The sequence below is a fragment of the Dermacentor silvarum genome, chromosome 10, assembly GCF_013339745.2.
Source record: "Dermacentor silvarum isolate Dsil-2018 chromosome 10, BIME_Dsil_1.4, whole genome shotgun sequence".
Classification (NCBI taxonomy): domain Eukaryota; kingdom Metazoa; phylum Arthropoda; class Arachnida; order Ixodida; family Ixodidae; genus Dermacentor; species Dermacentor silvarum.
The window spans coordinates 19,419,734-19,434,765 of record NC_051163.1 but is presented as its reverse complement, the minus strand read 5'-3'; the positions used below and the strand labels follow the sequence as shown (position 1 = coordinate 19,434,765).

General features: G+C 46.0%; 1 protein-coding gene across 1 annotated transcript; it reads left to right on the top strand.

Annotated features, from left to right (window-relative positions):
- Positions 1–2,924: 2,924 nt before the first annotated feature.
- Positions 2,925–14,960, top strand: LOC119466408 (ras-related protein Rap-1b). The gene is made up of 8 exons (XM_037726924.2): positions 2,925–3,011; positions 6,390–6,469; positions 6,596–6,664; positions 7,298–7,354; positions 8,385–8,525; positions 10,856–10,999; positions 11,406–11,503; positions 13,312–14,960. The coding sequence occupies exons 2-7, from the start codon at positions 6,413–6,415 to the stop codon at positions 11,493–11,495; spliced, it is 558 nt and encodes a 185-aa protein (XP_037582852.1). The 5' UTR covers positions 2,925–3,011; positions 6,390–6,412; the 3' UTR covers positions 11,496–11,503; positions 13,312–14,960.
- Positions 14,961–15,032: the final 72 nt, after the last annotated feature.

Sequence of the window (15,032 nt, the reverse complement as noted above, 5' to 3'; positions counted from 1 at the left end):
GCAATTAGCGGTTGAGCGTAGGAGACAACCAGGAAAGCTAAGAATAATCAGCTGAACCTTTGCTAACGCTACGTATATCCTGGCATAGCCGAGCTAAGCCACTGCAACTTTTTTTTGTACTTTACAATAAATCATTTCTGTATTTTAATACTATATTCTTGCTTGCTCATTGAAACAGGGCGCTTAACCATTCTGTGACTTCCTCTAGCGGGCCTCGTCACCCGTCTGCTCTACGTGAACTGTGCCGGTTTAGTGAGAGACAAACTCTCTTCAGGAAGTCACTCCACAAGCGAACTCTGGATAAACATTTACATAGTCGCTCTGTTATACACGTGTAAATTGGTTCAACTTCTGTTCTCCCTGTCCTTTTTCTACCCCTATCCTCCCCTGGTCCAACTGATAACCGCCGTTCAGGTTGCCTGCAGACTGCGCTAGATAGTTACAGTGCGCTCATCAGTAATTTCCTTCCCTTCCTTCTTCCTATACTACAATCAATTGGGCAGTACTACTTGAGGGTAGTACTACTATAGTACTACCCACTAGGAAGGATTGGCCAAAAAGCAGGTGGTTAAATTAATGAGGCAGTGTGGATAAAGCAGGGACACTATAAAGAAACATTCAATCAGTTTAGACTGATAAGTTAGTATTTTGTTTTTAAAAGCTATATTTCATTAATTTGGCTGTAAGAGCTGATTACTATATTGGCAAATGAAGACCCAACTTCAATTTTTTTTAACTTCGCGCCGCAACCGTAGCACCTGTGCGCGATGAAGTGACCTTTATAACTACGCGAATTTGAAAGCGCTTCGTTGCAAAGGCGTTTTACTCCGATCATACGAATATCTTTCAAAACTACGATGCAATTTATTTTCTAGCGGCTGCCAGCAGTATTGTTTCTTGTGTTTCAATAGACCATAAAACCCAACCAGCTGTGCCGCAGGTTTCACCAGCCTGCTTGCATTTTGATAGGTTGCGAATGTGCATAGGATAAAAGATGTGTTACGAGCTTGTTTCGCGGTTTAAGGCAGGCAATGTATAGCAAGGGTAAGCATACATCTTCTTGATGCTGACGCGAAGAGAGAGAGAAAGGGTGCATAGAAAGGCAGGGAGGCTAAGAGAGAGATTTTATTAAAGCATAGGCAGACACGTTGGCGTGAACTAGTGCGACTATCTCGCCTGCCACCCTGCACAGGGTGAAGATGAGATTGATTAGATGGATGCTAGATGCACAATCTTGCAGCTATGCTAATTGCACAGGCCCACATCGATGCTGTGGAAATGCTCCAGAGAACCCATTTGCTTTCGTATTTTCTCCCTTCCGTGTGCACGTTGTAGAGACGATGCAGTCAAACATTTTTTTTTTAAATAACCTGAATGAATTCTTTTATTAAGAAAAGGGAGGACCGAAGGTCGCTGGTGGGGGAGGAGGGACATACGAGGAGAGGTAGACACCCACTAAATAACGCGAGCCAGGCCGCTAGCAACGCCGAAGTGGGCTAATTTCACCAGATGATCGGGGTTTTCGAGAATGTCGTTCTGTAAAGCTTCTATGTGGCAATGCAGATAACCTGAGAACGTTCAACAAGACCAACGTACCGCGCAATGGCCAGTTCGCGAACAGCAACGGTATAATTTTGCGGGTACCTCAGACGGGGCGGCACTTGGTAGTAGCTTACCTCCGGCTCCCATATAAATTTACATCGTTTATACTACGTATCGATAAGTGATAATATTATGCGGATCTTAAAGGCTCTGCTTTTGCTGGTTGAACGCGGCGGAATGGATTCTGAGAGTCGGAAATACCTAACAGACGGCGGGTTACTCGGACGCGAGGCAAAGCGTGAAAGTCAAAGTTCAGTTAACACAGAAGAGTAAATAATAACTAATTCAGACATAACGCCGGCTGAATTTCACCTATTTCAACGCGCTATAGAAAAAAAAAAAAAAAAAAAATCCGTGGTAGCACGACAAGGCTTCCGAGTGTCGAACATGCGGTCGAACAAACCGATAGTCTCGACAGCCGAAGTGGCCACGTGCACATTAACAAATTGCTTTATTTTCTTACTTCGCAGTATTTATCTTGCATTCCTTTTGGTCAGCGAGATACCGCCTGAAGCTTCATGCTACGGAAGCACGATAAATAAAAGCAACCACGTTGGCTTCCAGCCCCGCTCGTCTCGTTCTTTCTTCCAGCATCAACTGCAGCAGCATAAACACGTCGACGTAAGGTATAAATCACGGTACACTTACATATGCGTATCCCACAGCCAGCTAAGCAGCCTAATTGCTCCTTTCAATTCTATGGAAAGGCATCGGATCAGTCCGTGACAGGTATCATCACTGACGCATACGGCCGCGCTCGCTAGCTCAAGCTCGTACAGAGCGAACCAACAGAGAAACGGCGTTTGCGCTGCTAAGATATCCGTTCACTGTCATCACCTCCGATAGATTTCGGACCAGAGATCATCACAGCAAAGGCTCAAATCTCCTCGTTTGTCATCATCTCGGGGGTGGCTAGGCCTAACGGCACTCAACGCTTCCCCGATCAAATAAGATCAAAATAGTATCGCAGGTATTTAAAAAAAAATAAGAAAGAGATGAGAGAATGGAAATGAAGTGATTGGAAACTAACCAGAATGGATGACAGGGAGAATAAAGAAAAACAGAACAGGGACGGCGAAGTGAGGTGACAGCGACAAAGACGAGAATGAAATGAAATGCAGAGAAAGGGGTATCCGAATAGGTGAAACGAAAGGCGCTTCGCTAAAAAAATGCGTCACAAGAGAGCGTCAAGTTTCACCAACGTCTAATAAAATAATATGTTAAATCCAACTACATTTTTACCTGTTGAAATATTGCACTTATTACATATATTTAATAAAACTTCGAAAACTAACTTTAGTTACTTTGTGGATCGCCTTTTCTGTGTCGCCAAGGGCCTGACGTCATCGCGCCAGGAAGCACAGAGGCATCGCCCTGCTGTATATCTATATTCTGCCGTACTACGAAAGGTATGTGAGATATTATTCGTCCCGTCGAATTTTGTGTCCAGCTTGTCCGGCAGATCATTCCTAGATGACCGCACAACTGATTCCCTGACAGAGTTTCTCGCACAGGTTTCCGCGCTCCGCATCGGCCGCAGTTAAGCCTACAGTCTGCTAAGGCCTGCCTCGATTGTTTATGAAGATACTCAACTCGGATGATAGTGAAGTGCTCTAGCCGAAGGCAAGGGAGGGTTGCCCATTTAACGTTGGGCCTCGGCGGGGGCAGCTATCGCGATTCTCTTTCAAGGGCAGTGTCTCTTTTTTTGTTGTTGTTCTGCGGCCCACGTTTGAGGACACATTTGTCGACTCCTCCTAATCAAAGCGATGCGAGATCGTTGACATCCATAAAAGGAATCTGTTAGAGTCACGACACATATTGCTTCCCCGTAGCCAGCATGCGAGGAATGCCGCCGCTGTTAAACCCGTGTTTTCTTGTTTTTTAGAGCTGACTGTCAACGAGTCTCGGTCCGTCCGCGAAACGGGAAGGCGGGTCACGATTTCTTTTTTCTTTGCTTCTAACTCTAATGTGTTCCTTTCCTCTTCCTTTGGAGGACATCTCTGCGGTTGTGGTGGGCGACGATGGTGCCGCTAAGCCGTTCGCAATTTTGGGGCGTGTATGTCGAAGCGCAGCTTCGGGATGTTGGGAGGGGGCGGAGGGGGGGGGGGGGGGGGCAGCGTTGTGCCGTGTTTTTCGCCTTGTTAGCTGCTCGTTCGGCGGCGTCGCGTTGAAACGCGACGCCCCGTCACCTTGAGCTCTACGGCCCGCACCTACTGCGCTGTGTCGCCATGTGCTTGGGTTTCGAGTACAACTCTCCCGCCCGATGATCAACGACCGCGCTGAATGAGTAGCCACCGGTGCGGTCGGTCATTGGTGCGTGGTCGGTCGATCTTGGCCGCCGTCCAACGTGCCGCCTTCACTCGCTTCGCTGAAAAAGGTGACGGGCGTGAAAGAAAGAAAGAAAAAAAAAAAGAGTACATGCGGAGAGACGCCCACACGTACTCGCAGGCCTTGCTACATCGTTCTCGCGTACCGCTTACGCTCATGCGAGCGTTTCGAATGTTTCCTGCCCAACGCCGAATCGTGTGTCATTTGACAGGCGACGTCTGTCCGTGACGAAGTTACTGGCGTCGCCATTCGTACGACGGAGCTTTGACCCCCACGTTGCGCGACGAGGTCTTCGTACTGTTTGCCGCGAAAAATTCCGTTACTGTTTCCATTCATCCCAGTATTTTCTATCTCGTGTCGTTTTGGTTTGGGTGAGTTCCTGCACCACCATTGCTCCTTTCGCAATATGCTATTCAAATAAGTCATCTGCGCCCCCCTAAGCTAATTGTAGAATGCTCTTGTTAAGCAGTTCACGCCCTCATGTTTGAAGTTCTGTGCTTGTTTATTGCTACGGGCATTGTCGAGGAACTTGACAGGCTGAATATTTGTTCGGTAGGGAGTGCTTGAGTGAAGTTCCTACGGCGTTTCATTTGTTTATTGTCAATGCCTTTTGGCGTTAAGAGAAGTGGGTGGAACATGGAACAACAAGGGATAAGTTATGACAGGTGATCGCATAGCGATGCTCTGAACTATGAAGAGTCTGATGGAAAGGAGGGAAGCTGGTTCTTGGTACGACTAGAGTGTAGTGCTGCTTTGTTGAGTACAGTGGTACACCAACTTCTAACCACTGGTTAAAAGTTGGTGAGATGCAGCTGCTTGACTTGCTTGTTGTATTGGTCACAATTTTTTGGAACGTCGCTAATGTTTTGCAGCAACTGTTCAGCGCGATCTCCAGGCAGTTTCCGCTTCACGGCGATGATGTACTGTGTCGCCTAATAGCTCCTCCGTCGACGCCATGGGGGGTGGGTGCACCCCACACTTTTTTTTGAGATACGAGGTCATTCGTCTAGTGTCTGGAGCATGGCTGCGACAGCTGGGGCCACGCACATGTAGTGCCTGGAAGTCTGCCAGCTGCCTCTCAAGATGATGACAAGGAAACAAGAGGTGGCAGGAAATTTCCTCGTGCACTGCATAGCTTTATGGTTTCACGCAGCTGGGCAGCATTGCATGTCAGCCATCCTTTTGTGTGGGAAAGTTAGTGGGTGTAATCAGTCTTGTAAGAGGCTGTACACTTCATGTAAGAACAGTGAAGCAAGCGGGCTTTGCGCATCCTGCGTGGAAGTGGCTCGGGGGAGTTTCGAGCCCCAGGCTTTTATTTTTGAACGAGGTCGCAACTTGAAAGGCGCGGCATCGTGCTGGAGGCCTTGATGATCCTATCCACCGAGCTTCCTGCCTTTTCTTTTTTTTTTTCATGCACTGCTTGTTTATTGGCGTATATGAGCAGGCTTATATTTTTGGGTTTTGCTTTCCTATGTAGATAAATTTCTGCTGTATATCTAACCTTAGACAGGAACACATGGTCGATACCTCAGTAGCAACCACACTGGCTGAATATGTCCTAATAAAAGCATTGCTTTAGTATTTACATGTCAGGCAGCAGTCAGTGCAAGTTGTTAAAAAATACTTTCATGTGTTTGATTATACTGTTTGTAATAGGCACAATTAGTGTCTATCAGTGAGCAAAGGCATACCGCACAAGCAGGCATGTCTGACAGCCTTTAGCGTGTTCACTGCGACATGGGCCACAGATTGGTCACGGCAGTTATTCTCCCTGTGCAGCTGTGGAGGGCTTTCCTGCAGTGCATAAGTGACATCTTTGCTAGAAATCAGCGAAGAGGAAAAGTTCTTGTCACCTCTGCTTTGACGCGTCATGGCATCATCTCTGCACCTTTAGGAAGTTTGAAAGGTGACTCATCCGTGGTTGACGATGCACCAAAGGACTATGATAGGTGGCCCATTGGTGTCGTCGTGCAAGTAAATCGGGGCTTTAAAAGTGCTGCTGCAGTAAATTAACTGTGAGAACGGTAGTTGCTGTAACTGCCGACGCACACCGGCCTGCAGCTTCAAGCTTGTGCACCAGGCCTTTGCACATCCATTTCACTATCCACAGTACCATGTCAGTTCGACACTTGCTCTTTTTTTTTTTTTTTGCAGCGGCACCCATGTGCGCGTGTGCATATAAGGCAATCCCCCTTTTGAGATATGTATAGTCGTGTACAAAAGTTTGGAGATACTGGTTGCTGTGGAAAAAGCTTCGCAACCTGGATGTGCAGTCCAACCGGCATGTGTGGGCATTCAAACAATGTACTGCAACTTCAGGCTGTATAGCTATGCCAGCAGAAAACTTTATTTTCGCTGCTGCTGAGCTTTTCACTTTTTCCTATGATACATCGGTAATTTTGAGAGTAAGTAGTCTTTAGAAACATGCACCATATCTGTTGTAAAACTTTTCATTGCAGCCGTAGCCCTGTCTGGGTCTGCAATGAGAGAGTACAAGATCGTGGTGTTGGGAAGTGGAGGCGTTGGTAAAAGCGCCCTGGTAAGTGGTCTTTGTTTTTCTAGATTACAAAAAAAAACGAAACAAAGCTTTATGTTGGTCATGGATGCACCCACCTGTAACAACCTGGCAACATTAATTTTCGTATCTCTTTGTTAACCCCCGCAGACGGTACAGTTTGTCCAGGGCATCTTCGTGGAAAAATATGACCCCACCATCGAAGACAGTTACAGGAAGGTTAGTACATTTGAATTTTTCTTAATTCCAGGTCTCATGCGCAAGACCTTGCAGACTTCAAAAAAGGAGTGTGAACCCATTATGTGCGAGCATGGCCATAAATGGTCACCACAGTGTGGTTTGCATGACCATATGTGGTCAACATGTGCTGCTGTATGGCAGGATATGTCCTGCTTTCAGTGGTAAAAAGATCGGAAAGAAAAAGAAACCGGTCCTTAATTGTCTAAGCTGGATTGGTAAATTCCACTTCTGGATCATTAGAAATCTCATGTCTTGCTGTGAGAGCGAGTCAGTCAGCTTAGAAGTTTTGAAGAAAAAAATAGAGATGGGCTCGAAGTTATAGCTCCTCATGACATCACTAGGTTTTGGCATTGTCTTTTCAAGACTAGTTCATAATTTATTAACGAGGATCGCATTGCATTCTAAAGGAACCAAAGGCTGAACCTAGTGAAAAAACTGCCCAAACATGAGAAAAATACTTTGAAATTCATGAAGTTATACTAACACGTCAGTGCCGTAGTCCAGGCATGAAGTTCTTAAAGGGAAACTGCTTTTTGCTTTCTCTGCTTCTCGAGTGGTCGGACCAAAGCAGTAGACTTTCTGCTGACGGTTGCATTCTTTTTGAATTTGCAGCAAGTGGAAGTGGACGGTCAGCAGTGCATGCTGGAAATCTTGGATACTGCAGGCACGGTAAGTTGAACTTTGCTTTTTCTGGCCTATAGTTAACTCGGGTCGCAAGCAACAGCCTTGGTGTTGGTTAGAGCCATTATGAACGTGCCTTCCTTTCGCACATCAGAATCATCGGTGTTGAAGATGTAAGCGATGTAAGTACACGGCAGTATTCATGTCTTGCGTGTACTGGTTACAGTGCAGCACTCCTGCCTGATGAGTGCCAGTTAAGTTGACAGGCTACATTTAAAAGGTGGCCAGCCGTCGCAGTGGGTGCTGTGTGTGTGTTTTACTTCTCGGAGTGGACAGCTACTGTTCCGTCTTCTCTGGACTGTCACCACGTTAAGCGCTGTCTCAATTCAGACATCGGTAGCAAAGTTGTCTTGAGAAGGCAGCGTTAAGTCTGCAACAATACTGCTCCCCAAGCCAGCTGATGACAAGGGAAAGTAACACTGCAGGAAGCTACAGAATATATAAGTGCCAAGCGAGTGCTATTTTGCCAGAGTGTTAATTTTTTTAGAGCCTGTTTATGTAACTGATACAATCAGCACTAAGTCTGTGTAGTGCTTGTGTTACATTAAGCTGGTCACTGCACTGTCGCAACGTGTCATCTGGTACGACATATTTTGTTCAGCCATGTAGTCTAGCATAAAAGTTAAAAATAAACGTGGAACTTTTTTTTTAGTTTCCCATGCAGCTTCCAAAAAATTTTTAACTGGAACCTTTCAGTTTAGTTTTGCATCATGTCGACACCAGGCTAGCAAACAGTGTAGCGGCGCGCTTCTTTTTTTTTTTTTTAATACACAGACGGGGGGGGGGGGGGGGTATCTTCTAGATCATCAAAGTAGACAGTTCTTTTTTTTTTTTTTCCCCAGAGTATATATTAAGCAGCAGTGAGTAGTGTGAAAATCTTGGCACACATCCATCATCTGTGCTTTTCTTGTTCACATAAAGGTCCACGTGTACAATGGGTTACGGTGAGATGGTGAGACATTTCATGCGAACACGATTGGAATTAGTCACTCAAGTCGTGTTTTCTCTGCCTTTGCAGGAGCAATTCACGGCCATGCGCGACCTGTATATGAAAAATGGCCAAGGCTTTGTGCTTGTTTACTCCATCACGGCCCAATCAACCTTCAATGACCTCCAGGACCTCAGGGAGCAGATCCTCAGAGTCAAGGACATGGATGATGTAAGTGGACAGGACGGACTTTTGTGTGTCTCAACTCTCACTGTGGCATTATGCGAGATCATTATAATGCAGCCTGTCTTTCTAATAAAGCCGCATCTGACATGAAAACACCTTTGTTATATCTGATAGTCCTTATAAGCATATTTTTGTTAAATTTTTATCTGCAAGAAAGATTTTAAATTTAGTTACTTCTATCTTATAATCTGTGTTTATGTTGTTGACTGTACCGATGTCACACAGGTACATCACAACCCCCGCCTCATCAGGAGAGCGGTGGGGGGGTGTTTATTTTATAAGTGTCCACCTAGTGGACATGTCCATTTCGTCTGCTGTTGAAGTGCTGATTGGTTGGGGGTGCCTTTCTTCTTCTGACGTGTACCCCAATCCAACCAATCAGCACTTCAGCAGCAGAGAAAATGGACATGTTCACTAAGTGGACATTTACAGAATACCACCCTGGATTGAGCTCGATCCAGATCCAGTGAATTGGAATCTGTCACCTGCACTATAATGTTTACTGCATATTAGGCAAACTTGTCGAGTGCTTTGTACCTTCTTAGTGACACCTGGTGTGCTAGAGCTCCTGCAACTTGATCATCATGATTGGACAGAATGTGGTTGGAAAGTGACCTGTGACATCAGTATAAGCGATTACAGGTGGTTACCATTAGCAAGTAGTTTGAGGATCTTTTTGATTGGCATCTGCATCTACTATCATGGACAGTTGAAACATTAACAAGTTAAGGCTGACTGGAAGGCATTATTTCATTTCCGTTTTTGCAGTTCATGTACTGTCACCAACCGATAATTCAGACACGACAGGGACCGGGATATCGGATTCACCAGAAATAGTGGTGATGCCTATACGGATAAGCATTGGGGATGCGTGAAGGCCTCGAAAGAATGTAACCACCAACAGGCGCGCCAGTACGACTTCTCGTCGCCAACCCTATAACAATAAGCATCTTCAGCTATTTGCTCAGCAACGCAAGTGGCGAAGTGCGTAGTGCTATTGTAAGCATACTGCATGCTTCTAGGCGATAACCCAAACGCGCTGCCATGCTCTGGCGCCTCTTTGAGTGGGACCACTTCATGTCCACATCGTTTACAGAAATGAAAGCAGCCAGCCGCCAATGCGACAAGATGTGTGCTGCACATGTGCATTGCCAGGTGCGGACACGAAGAAAGCTGACTGCCAGCAAACGCACACGTACGATACAGCAAGCATACCGCCACAATGACTGTGTGCGCTCGGTAGGCGCTGGACTGCATACAAATCGCGTGGGACAGTCCCACTACATGGCTGTAGGTACCATGCTTTAATGAAGCAGTGCCGGTTTCACTCGGTAGCAGATTGTTGTACAAATGTGCACACGTGCATCGGGGACAGCTGCTGTGTTTCCTGCCAACGGCGTGCTGTAAGGTGTCCGCAATTTCGGTCGTCCTTATACATTAAATCTATGAGGCCAGTGTGCCGCGAAGCAGTCCAAATAATCATGTCCCAATTATCGGTGTCCAAGTAATCCGTCGGCAACTGTAATATTGCCATGAGGTGTGAATATTGTGTGAATATACCATGAGGTGTGTAATATTGCCAAAGATCACACGGGCCTCAGTGTGAGGCCCGTGCCATCTTTGGCTACTTGATAAGTGTCGGTGCAAGATCGTTCTCTCTGGATAACTTGCAAGAAGTGTTCAACTTTGTAATTTCTTGTTCGCATTTTATTTTGTTTGCCCACGAAGGTAGAGCCACCAACACACTTGACCTGAACAAAGACAACACATTTGAGAAACATACTGGCATGAAATTTTCAACTCGTTTTTTTCTTTTTTCATTAAGTGAAGGTTCAAGCGTACTGAAGTACTTGTTTCGGCAAGCCAGTTCGTTTCGGTACACAGGAGATATAAGCATCATGACGTCACAGTACATTGGGTTGCCGCAGCTGCCACACACAAGTGCAGCCTGAACAAATGCTCACGACTCTCTCTCTTTCTCTCTCTCCGCTCTCCTGTTTTTAGCATCGCCATCATTCCAAGTTTTATTGCTATACAACAAAAGCAATGTTTGCTCTGTATTGTGACGGTGCAATAATGGCGACGACGCCAGGTCCAGCATTTCAAGACGACTTGGCACCAGTTTAACATATCTGATAAGTGTTTCCCAACCTTCACGCTTGTTAAGTGTCATCATGCGAAGAGCATGTGGTATAGTTTCTACAACTTTGGAAAATGTGTGTCAGTACTCCTTTAAACATCAGAGAAATGTTAGCGAAAGTCTGCTAACTTTGGCAAGACTTGCTCACGGCATTGTTCATTCCACCATGTCGCAGGTGCCAATGATTCTCGTCGGAAACAAGTGCGACCTGGAAGATGAAAGGGTGGTCGGCAAGGACCAGGGAGCGAATTTGGCGCGTTCTTTCAACAATTGCGCGTTCCTCGAAAGTTCAGCCAAAGCGAAGATCAACGTCAACGAGGTATGTACAACAAAACTTCAATGTGCCTGCTTAATAGGTACTAACAGTTTGAAACGTAGTTACAACCACCTCCCAACCCAGTCTCCATAGCGCCTAATGTATTGATCGACTGCTTACCATAGGGGTTCATTGTATGCCTACCAGTTAGTTGACACCATGCTCACTTTTTGTCGCAGAGAGGCTTGCTGCGGTGCTTCAATTTGCAATGGGGTGCGCACTGCGCTGTGCCAGAAAAGATCTTGCATTTTTTCGGAAAGTGCAGAGACTGGTCTGCCAATGAATTCAGCTTTGGCATGGGTGATGCCTCTAAGAATACGAATCAAATACAGACGTCCCTGCCATCAGCGAATTCCTTGCCCCTCGATCTACCTGTTGCAACATTTTTGGCATCTGTCTTTCCTTCCAGATTTTCTACGACCTTGTCCGGCAGATCAACCGTAAGAACCCAGAGAAGAAGCCAAACACCAAAAAGAAGTCCAAGTGTGTCCTATTGTAGAAAAGCATGTAAGTGAAGCATGTAATATTTTTATGTGGAACTGATGCCCAGCTGGTACCAAATAATAAAGCCAGCAGCACAAGGGACCATGACAACATTCAGTTTGCATGTTTTGCTTACCGGTTGGTGCGTTCCATGATCGGGTCACTTGGAAGCTAACTGTGCCGTCTCAGCCCACGGTGTGGTTGATGCCGTGCTGTGCTGCAGAAGTTTCCCACCTATGCTATGTTCTTTTGCTGGCATGAGCATTGCAGGGGAAGCGTTCCTGCTCAGGAGTTGTGTTCATACCACACTGTGGTGCATACATGGGTATGAGCGGTAGTAAACGTCAAGCTAAATCTATCTTATCCTTTCATTGTGCACTGACTGACTCCAATGATTACCATATTTTCTAGTATATAAGTTGCTCTCCCCTCAAAACGGCAGTTTTTCCGGAAAAAGAAACGTACATGTGTCGCACCGGTGTATAAAAAGACGCACCTGTTCATTCGGTAAGCAATTAAAAAAAATTCCAGTGACATTTCACATCATGAACGCAGGTCACCTGCAAGCATATGGATGCCATTCCTATATAATTGTGATTGCAATGATATGGACACTCCAGGCACATTTCTGCTGTCGTGGTCGCCGCAATGTTCCGTATAATGTCCAAGGGCGATAACATCGTCCCTGCGCGCCGTATGCTATATGTGCTAGTGAAAGCGTACGACAGTGAGCCGAATCGCACATAAGGGAGGAAAGCGGGAAGGCAGCGTTGGAGGGATGGGGTCGGCTTGTTACTCAGGTAGTAACTGCGTAGTTTGCGCAGCGGCGCACTCTGTATCATGAAAGCGATCTGCAGACGCGACAACCTCTGGCTCGCTCGAGTCGCAGTCGGCCTGCTGGCGCTTGCGTTGCTGCTCCTTCTCGCACGGCACTCGGCAACTCGATCACGAGACAAACCCGGTACCTCCATAGCGTGCACATAACCTGTAGGAACTGCCAGAGGAGGTCAACCCAGCGCACTTCGCGTGGCCATAGCATCCAGTCCGATTTTGACAGCAGTTTTTCTGGGGAAAATGCGTATATAAGTCGCACCGTTCTATAAGCGCACCGACGAACAATTCAGAAAGAAACTGCGACACTGGAAAATACGGTACTTATCTCATGCACCATCGAGGTGTGACACCTGTAACAGCGTTACTTATTGTGCTAGTGTTGACACACGTGGTATCAGCTAGGCTGCATGTGGTAGCGTTCGGTAGAGTTTCAACTTGAAAAGTATGCTTCAGTACTCCTGCCATTAAAATTCCTTGGTATAAGCGCAAATTAGGGTGTGCGAATACTTTAAAAGTTCGAATAGTGTCTTATTTGGTTCAGTCTTCGAATGGAATAGTCACTATTCGAGAACACGGAATATTTTCTCCGAATAGTTTTGAATATTTGAGAGCATCAACTGCGCACAATCAAACATAAAATTCGAGCAAACGTAGGATAAATTTCAGCCTTGCAGGCATAGTACAGGCCTAGGACATGACAACTTGCGTATAGGAGCAGGCTTCGAAGAGTCCTGTGTATGTGAACCAACTGTTAACTTGTTCACAACGTGCAATGTAATGACAGAAACCGTTACTGACGTTATGCATACTGGATGTGAACAGCGCTGTGTATTAATTGAGCAATTGGCTGTTCATCATTCAAAAGCTATTTTAAAAGTATTCAATGTTCGATTCGCTTCTGGCACCATTCGATTCGGTCTCAAAATTTACTGTTCGCCTACTAGTGATTGTGCGGGGACTGGAAGGCGCCGACGTCATGATGCCTCGTTCGATTGCAGGCTGCAACCTCCTCCAGCACCAAGGCTGACAGATGTCCCAACTCCTGGTTGCAACGTGCCCGCGATATGAGGCCTTCGGACAACGGGCAGCGAGGAATCGAGGCATCCGCAACTCTTGAAGCTCGCCAAGCCCCCGTCTGCACGCACTCACTCGATTGCAGATTTTTGTTATTTCCTTTTTTTTTTTTATCCCCCGCGCAGTCGTACTCTCTGTAATGGCTTATCTGCCGTCACACACTGTCACACACTGTCTGAACCATAACCAAAGGGGGGTTTAAAAACTGTTTTCTCTTTTGTCATTTCTGGGAACCCCCAACCCTGTGAGCACACCCTCTTTCGACATACTAGTACTACTACTACAACCAGTACTCTGCGGACCTTGGGATGCCGCGGACGTCTAACTGAAGCTCTCTCCCCAGGAAAAAAAATACAATTGCCAAACTCTGCTCACGTTCACATCGTTGCTCTGTGTCTGTACGTCTGTCTCAAGGCCGGCGGCATGCTCCGAAAGTCTGCGCGGCATCGCTTTCCGTTGTCGGGTCTTCCGGTCGAATGTGCCTCTCACTTGTCTCATGTTGTAGCACTGCGGTCTCTTTTCAAGACCCCAACCCCACTCCCATCCTCAACCCCCTCAAGAAACCTGGAACAGTCAACGATAGGTATCAGGACTCTGCCGAGAACGCGACTGTCACACGACAGGTGCCATTGTTCCGTTGCGAGTTGTCTTCCTCGGGAAGCTTTCTTGGTTTCTCCGCTGCCGGCTTCCGCAGATTTCTTCGTGCACCTGCGTTTACACATGGCACTGCCCTTAAAGCTTTCCCCGCTCGTGTAGAGCCGAGTTTTATGTTACATCTGCCAAACGTGGCCTCATATTTTGTGTAATGCTTTTAGTATAGTCTTTTTTTGTTTTGATGCTCTCTATACAGGCTCTGAGGCAGTGTTTATTTAGTTCATTTTCACTGGGGAAAGACAGCAGTTGTTCAATTTCTTTTTTCTTCTCTCCCCTAAAATCCTGGTGGCATTTCGAGCATCGTGTTGCGAGATATTTGCCCAACTACTGGAAGTCAGTTGGTGGTGTATATATAATATGAGCAGCGATCTTGAAGCAATCCACAGCATAGTTTACGGAGAGGAGCACACGGAGTGCACATTGTCATTTTTTTTTTAGTGGGGTGAATTTTTTTGTGGGCTTCTGTTGAGATAGCAATGTCTTTTTCCCCCCTCTATTTATTAATTGAGTTCTTTGCTACACTTCTTTTTGATGTACGTCATAATGGCACGCTTGGTCTTTGCACGTTTATTGAATGAGCCCCCCCCCCCCCCTTTTCCCTTTTTTTTTTTTTTTTTACTTCCCTGGGCCAGTTTTTATCGGACATTTTAGCCACTTTCGTTTTTCTGTGCAGTTCTTTGCATGTTTGCTTGTCATATGCAGAGAGTCTGTTAGGTGCAATCCTGATGAACGCTTTTTTTAGCCTTGCATTTCGAATTGTGCGAGGTACCTAGTGGCAAACACATTTTTTTTTTCTGGCCAAATATAGAAATTAACTGCGAATGTGAATTTGGATTGTACTTATGGTGCTACAGATTTGATTGTAGGATTGAGAAAGAGCTCCATACGTACGCAAGTATAAATAAACTTTTTAATCAGTCATGTATTTTGTCGTTTTTATATATACCAAGTGTTGGCCTCGCCTCTGACCTGGAAGCATTCTACAGCTTTT

Coding starts and splice junctions, on each gene's coding strand:
- LOC119466408 (XM_037726924.2), top strand. CDS start 6,413: ATGAGAGAGTACAAGATCGTGGTGTTGGGAAGTGGAGGCGTTGGTAAA. Junction 6,665..7,297: donor TCGAAGACAGTTACAGGAAG/GTTAGTACATTT, acceptor TTGAATTTGCAG/CAAGTGGAAGTGGACGGTCA. Junction 11,000..11,405: donor CGAAGATCAACGTCAACGAG/GTATGTACAACA, acceptor CTTTCCTTCCAG/ATTTTCTACGACCTTGTCCG.